The sequence below is a fragment of the Squalius cephalus genome (assembly GCF_949319135.1).
Source record: "Squalius cephalus genome assembly, chromosome: 1".
Classification (NCBI taxonomy): Eukaryota; Metazoa; Chordata; class Actinopteri; order Cypriniformes; family Leuciscidae; genus Squalius; species Squalius cephalus.
The window spans coordinates 37110286-37117884 of NC_137122.1; the positions used below are offsets into that span (position 1 = coordinate 37110286).

At 35.7% G+C, this 7599-nt stretch overlaps 1 protein-coding gene and 1 long non-coding RNA gene across 5 annotated transcripts in view; one reads left to right on the top strand and one right to left on the bottom strand.

Moving 5' to 3' along the window:
* slc25a23b (solute carrier family 25 member 23b) overlaps positions 1-7599 on the bottom strand; it is a gene marked incomplete at its 5' end in the record, with an annotated part of 28377 nt that overhangs the window by 9198 nt on the left and 11580 nt on the right. The window contains one exon of one of the 4 annotated variants that reach the window (XM_079864527.1): positions 890-1331. The exons of 2 other annotated variants lie outside the window; for them this stretch is intronic. In XM_079864527.1, coding sequence (XP_079720653.1) covers positions 890-916 — 27 coding nt within the window. Of the gene's footprint in view, positions 1-302; positions 504-889; positions 1332-7599 lie in introns of those variants that run through there. One more of the 4 variants, XM_079864525.1, reaches the window with a different exon arrangement.
* Positions 564-2820, top strand: LOC307154594. The gene is made up of 3 exons (XR_013820397.1): positions 564-635; positions 1346-1402; positions 2128-2820. It is a non-coding gene; the product is annotated as an uncharacterized lncRNA (long non-coding RNA).

Below are 7599 nucleotides of genomic sequence, written 5' to 3' on the forward strand. Positions count from 1 at the left end.
GCTTTACAACACTTTCAGGTCTGTCCTACACAAGCAACAACATTAGTCTGGAGGTTTGTCAATATTCAGCGTGGAAAGTCTAACTCTTAAATAAATTACACGGGATCATTTGTCCTTGGTCGAAGACACAGCAGTAGCCTATGCTGGGTATACTGCTGAAACTAATCTTAAATTCTCGTTTGATCTCATCAAAAATAAAATAAATAAATGGTATGCAGAGGTTTCAGATGTTTCCCATTCATCATAACTTAACTTGGCTACAGCATGTTAAGGGTGAACAACTATTAACGTCCCGGACCCACCTCGTCCACCTCACTGCGAAGGATCCCCCGTGCGGTTAATCCGGTGCGCAGTTCATTCACGTCGATCCTCCCATCTTTATTCAAATCCAGCTGATCGAACAGTTCTGCCCATCGCTTCTCCCGCTCTGGATCGGACACCCCGTTATCTTGACAGCGAGCCCATGTCCAACATGAAGGGAACCGAGTTCTCGCTTCGCCCATATGAAACAGCTGTCGGTGAAAACGGGCCAAATTTGTTCTCGAGAATCAGAGCTGTGTTAGGCAGTGGATCTGCATCCTCTCAAATACGGGTGCTTCTTCAGGAAAGACCACTGTGAGGATTTGTGGATTAAGGTAAATCAAAAACTCCTGCTTCTAATATATAGCCTCGTTCACCTGTCAAATGTCCCGCAACAGTGTAGGTTATATTTAAATGAAGCGTTTAAACGGGCGCACAATATCAGCAGCGCGTTGCTCCACAGTAGCCCGTTCCGATTACGACAGAGTTAATCCAGGAAGTATTAAACCTCTGCCCCTCTGGCTAGAATAATAATAATCCCCGTGACCGTGACTGTTTCATCCCTTCTCTCAAACCCAGGTCCACCAACCTGTTCTGGCCTGAGCTCAGATGACATCAAGAGCAAGCGCGTCGCCGCACCGGTTAGCTATACCGCATCTCAGTGCGACGGAGAGACCCGCATATAAACGCTTAATTATTGCTCACACATGCGCTTACAGTTAACGTCTTCTGCTCATTTTATCGCTCCTCTCTCTCTCTGTGGTGTGCAGAATGAGCGCCGTCGCCGCTGGGTGCACAAATCGCATAAGGGAAGGGCTGGGTGTCCCAACTCTATTAGCGCCTTGAGGAGCGATCGCATGTCATTGATTGCTGTTACGTGCAGTGTTCAATTTATTCACTGGCTTCCTTCACGTCGTTCTGTTTCTGATGGGTTTTTTCGTCTCGTGCGTCGCGGAAGTCTTGGCACATTTCGGTACCAGTCATTTTTTGGTTTAATACAACCTTTAATAAAATATGATAGGCTACTTCTTTTTTTTTTGTACAGACTGTAAGGCTACTGGTCGACTGACGGTGCTCCGGCAGCGTGTTGCTACCTCTTCAGGTGAAACGTATTACATAATATTCCTTACTTTTGTGTTTTTTTTATTAGCACTGTTAAAACGCTAAATTATTATAGGCCTACCTATAGTATGCAATATATTATCATAAAATAAAATGTATATTTAGGGGAGAGTGGGTACGGTTGCAACAATTTTAGCATTTACTTGAGTTTCTCAGAGACAGTTTGTATTGGAAAGCCAAAAATGTAATACAATATATAGGCTTACCCACATCGGTCAGCTACCCACTCACACTGTTGCTACATATGATAATACTTGAATAGATAAAGTCAGATGTTGCAACTGACCTCGTAACAGGGGAGGGCTGCAACATTCATTAACATGTAGGCTATCCTAATAAAATCATTCTTTAAATGTATTTATTTTACTTCTGCACAGACAGGGTCTTCACTAAGTTAAACTGGCTGTATAAAGACAAAGACTTGTAAGGAAGAAACTTTTTTTTTTTTTCAAGTAACAACCAGGTTTTGGTAAATTATTACAATACATTTGAAGTACATGTTGCAACTGTCCCTACACTGACAGCCATAAAACTTGCTATGTCAGCTTGACACAATAGCTTTGACACATGCAATGCCTTTTAGAAGCTTAGAAAACACTGACTAAACAATGCTTAACAATGCTTCACTCAAACAGTTTAGACAGTACGAAAAGAAATCTGATCATAAATAAATTACTTTTTTAACATGAAATTTCTTTTTTGCAGAAGGAATGATCACATGTGGCTGCTTTCTTCCAGGTTAGAGGTTCCAGGTCCTGATTAGAGAAATAAGCCATATCCCCACTCTCAACTCCAAGATGTTGATCCAGGAACATGTTGTATTTAATGAAATCACGTTCACCTAGAAATGCTATCGTGTTTTTTTTGGGCTGTTGGGGTAAATGGGAACGCATAAATTATACCTATTTGTTTTAGTTTCACTAGAAGTATAACCAGCTACAACGACTTCCGCTTCTGAGAACCCCAGACATATGAAAAGTTTCCATCCATCCTTTGACTGAAAACCCTGGAACTGTCCTCATTCTGTGTCACAAGATTGGGCATCTCTGCAGAGCAATCATCAAATAAAACAGAACAAAAGTGCAATCTAATGGCATTAATCAAAAAGCCAACTGCATTTTTATACAATGAACATTTGCAACTTTTTTTTTGTCTTTTATCAGGCAAATTGTTTTTGAACAGTTTAAATGCACAATACGCTTTGCTGAATAGAGTGTGCTTAGGGTGCATGACGTACATCCTCTTTAGTGATGCTATGAGATGAATGGAAACTACTGAGTCAACACTTGAAGGATAGTTCAAGATTAGAAGGAACCCAGTGGAGGATTTTGTCATGACGATAAGGATGTCAATGTCAATCAAAGACTGACTGTTAGAAATATAATTTACCATTTATTGATGTTATGTAATTTGTGTTAATAATACTAATATTTTTATTACTATTACATTTAATGTCAAATAGCAACAATAAGGTTATACATGATATAGTTTTATATTGGATTCAATTATTATCATGCAAAACGTACAACATAATAGACTAATGGTCCTTAGAGGCCGCTTAGATTTCTGTCAAAATTGATTGTGCAGTGTGAATGGCAAGGAGTCAATAGCTGTATGGAATTATGACTAGTCAAAACTGATTTATGACTAGTACGGGAAGGAGTATTTAATGCTAAAACGGCTTGCCATAATAGCTCTGCTTTTAAATTTGGTCATTTACAGTCTAGTTCACTATAGACAACAATCGACCATTTCAAATAACAGCCTATACTCATGAACATAAACAGCAAAGCAAAACATAAACAGTCATAAACAGCAATGCTTTTATACTAAACTATTATGGCAAGCCGTTTTAACTTTTATTCATTTCCAGGATACTAATTCTTGATATCAACAATTCAATTTTTACTAGTTAAAATGATAGTTATTGATATCAGGAATTAGATTTCTACTATAACAATGGTAATTTTTGATATCAGAAATTACATTTCCACTAGTAACAATGCTAATTCTTGATATCAACTATTTAATTTCAACTAGTAAAAACTATAATTATTGATATCTGGAATTGTATTTTCACTAGTGAAATGTCACCATAGGCTGCCATTCAAAATCCATTGTTGATATCAAGAATAGATTTCTTACTTGTTGAAATTCCAATTTCACATATCAGAAATACAATTCTTACTAGTAAAAACCTTTATTTTTAATATCAAGAATTAAACTGACACTAGTTGAAATGTCTATACTTGATATCAACAATTGAATTGCTAGTAACAATGTATGGCAAGCCGTTTTAACTTTTATTCATTTCCAGGATATGAATTGTTGATATCAAGAATTACATTTTTGATATCAAGAATTAAATTGTTGATATCAAGAATTCAATTGTTGATATCAAAAATTACATTTTTGATATCAAGAATTACATTTTTTATATCAAAAAATGTAATTGTTGATATCAAAAATGTAATTCTTGATATCAACAATTCATATCCTGGAAATGAATAAAAGTTAAAACGGCTTGCCATAACAATGTTCATTTTTGATATCAATAATTCAGTTTTCACTAGTGACAATGTTAATTTCTGATATCATGAATGTGATTGTTACTAGTAAGAAAGCCATTTTAGATATCTGAAATAATATTGATATCAGAAATACATTTTCAGATATCAAAAATGAAAAATGTTACTAGTAGCAATTCAATTGTTGATATCAAGAATAGACATTTCAACTAGTGACAACTGAATTATTGATATCAGTAATTCGCATTTTTACTAGTAACAATGTAGCCTAATTATTGATATCAAAAAATATATTTCTACTAGTAATAAATCAATTCTTGATATCAACAATTGATTTTGAATGGCAGCCTAGTGACATTTCACTATAGTGAAAATATAATTACAGATATCAACAATTAAATTGTTGATATCAAGAATTCAATTGTTGATATCAAGAATTCAGTTGTTGATATCAAAAATGTAATTGTTGATATCAACAATTCATATCCTGGAAATGAATAAAAGTTAAAACGGCTTGCCATAAAACTATAGGGAGGGGGTGTTTTGTGCTGTGTATTTCTGAGCCATACTAAGCTCTCGTTTACAAACGTTTAGTTTATTGTGCTGTTGAAAGGAGAAAGTACAAAGGTAGACTTCAAGTGCAATCCCATGCACTGTAAAAAAAAAAAAAACAGTTGCTGCCTTAAATTTTTAAGTATAATCAACTTGGATATTTAAGTCATTTCAACTTAAATCACATTAAACTGACTTAAAAATGTTATATATCTTATTTTGATGAGTTAAAGAAATGTAAAAACATATGTTGTCATAACTTATTGATCATATAATTTTTTACCATGAAAAATGATTTCTCTCAATCACACTCCAGACTCCCACAAAACCATTTGAAGGACTTCATACTCTCCAGTTATTTTTTAATGTGTCATGGTTACATCATCACCACTGTCGACCAGACAGAACACTCAGTCATCAAAAGACAAAGGGACATGAAATATAATGTGTCCCATAGTGCTTTGCAGGCAGAGATGATTTTGTCTATTCCCTTTAGCGTGTATCCAGGGCAACCTGTGTTGTGCATCACCTGTGAGCGGAGACACACGCAGACTGAACAAACACAGCGCATTCTAGTATTCATGAATCTGTGTTAATCATTCATAGAGAATTTATGAATCTTACATCATTAAAGTTATAAAATAGATTTGCTTCCAGTTAAATCCCTTTTTAGCAAACAAAGGTTCGGTAATGTTTACTTAAATGGTCCAGAGATAATATTGTACAGATTTCCTGGTACAGGTAATTCATTTACATAATATTTCTGAAATATAATTATGTTAATATGTAACAGTACAATTAGCCTGAAGGTAATGGATGAATTTATGAATAGTGAGAACGAGAAGTGCATCCCTCATTTGGCCAGGGCCATAAGATTCACATGGAAATGTTAATAAAAATAAAAATGTTACGGGTGGGCTTCCTCTCTCCCCTGGGCTCAGTGAGTTGGCTGATATGCAGGGCTTTAGTGAACTTCTTCATTTCAGGGATCTGGACAACATTCTCCTAATACATAAAATCCATAAAAAAGGAGTGACACTACACATAAGATATATATATATACATTCATACTTTATAGTCTGAAATCTATACAGTAAAACACACAAATTAAGAGACTCAAAATTTGCCTGAGCCTTATGGCAGAGACAAACTGAAGCTGTTTACTGTGGTCAAAATGATGTCACTGACGTATGCACAACTCAGGTGATCCATGGCCACATTAAAAGCAGGATGAAATAAAAGTAATAGCTGCTGTGCATGTATCTCATCCTCCTCTCAGAGCGTAAAATCGGTCTGTTTGCTGTTTACTGCCTCTAAATTAGCCAAATTGTTCAAAAACAAACCAAAAGTGATACTTGTCCACAATCAGTGCATATTTACAAAGAAATAAAGAACTGCACTGGGATGGTAATAGCTATTACATAATTGGCCACAAGGTGGATCTAACAGTTCACATTTTCTGTAAAAGCTTAGATCCTCAGTTTGTGACTAATTATTTTGTGACAATATCGTGGGGGAGCTTTAGCTGAATTAATGCCATTAACAATTTCAAGCAATTTTATATCAACAAACCTCAAGTGTAATGTCACAGCTTTAAAAAATAAAAATAAAAAAAAGTCGGGGTCATTCTTTTTTTTTTTCTTTTTTTTTTTTTGAAGAAATTATTTTTTTTTAAATTAATTCTTTTAGTCAGCAATGATGCATTAAATTGACCATAAGTGACAGTAAAGACTTTAACATTGTTACAAATAAATGCTGTTCTATCATGTTTTCCACAAATATATATATATATTTAGCCGCACAACTGTTTTCAACATTGATAATAATAAGAAATGTTTCGTCATATATTCATGATTTCTGAAGGGTCATGTGACACTGAAGACTGGAGTAATGATGCTGAAAATTCAGCGTTGACATCACAGGGATAAATTCTATTGAAAATATATTACGACAAATATATTACAAAAACAATTTCAAATCTCTAAAAAGTTTTTAAATAATATTATTTTAAATTGCAAGAATATTTCACAATATTTCTGTTTTTATTGAAGTATTTTTGGCTGAAGAACTTATAGTAATAACTACCTGATTTTCTTCTGCATTCAGTAAGACTGTGGAAAATGTAGACCTAAAAATCAATGGTGTGTATTTGAATACATAAAACACAGGGAAAATGCTACATAAAAAAATAGAGCTTAAAAGTGTAGCTAATGGACCCGAGAGCAATGGAAAAGATAATGAATTGAGAAGGAAAAAAAAAAATCCCCCTTGATTATCAACAGAGTTTTGCACAGTAGCCTCAGCAGGGGTTCGTAAGCAGACTGGATGGAGAAGTTCTGCCTTTCATCCAAAGTGTTCTCTGAGGGGAGAGAGGAGATGAAACATGCCTAAGGGAGCCTGTGAGGCTGGGCTAATCTGGAGCATCAGTGAGGAAATTGAGGCCTGCTGATTACCATGCTGCTGCCTCTCTCTCATTATCTCCCTCCTCATTTAACAGCCCTCGGCCCTCAAGCTCCTCAGCATGAGTGGGTGAGAGACTGTTTCAACTGCAGGCTCTTCACACACTCTGTTCCCACAGCCCTCACTTTTTAAAATGCCAAGTGCTCTTTTAGAAGCTCAAATAGAGATCCAGTGCTTCTGAATTACAAAACTGCTGTCCAGAAGCATTTAAGGAAGCTGCTTGATCTTGTTTGTTTTCCTTACATCAGGAAAAAGTACGAATCTAAGACATTTTGTATAATAATATCAATGAAGTGTCTAAAATTTTATTTTTAGACTCTGACCAGGAGGTGGCGGTAATGAACTGGAATTTCCTCACTTGAATGCCTCCGCTTTGGATTTCATTTAGAAAAGGGAGGGCTAAGTTCCAGGCAAACCATTAAGTTGACTTATGACCTTCATTATTGACTTTATTATTTTGCATGCTGCTTTGCAATCCATCAGCAACACTTGGCATGACTTTGCTGTGTCTCCTGAAGTTACAATGGCTGTTTGGTACGAGACCACACAGGATTTACAGCTCTGACCCACATCTACCACAGTCCAGTGCCTCAGGCAGGCACAGATGCTCCAAGATGCCCATCCAGAACGAAAGCCA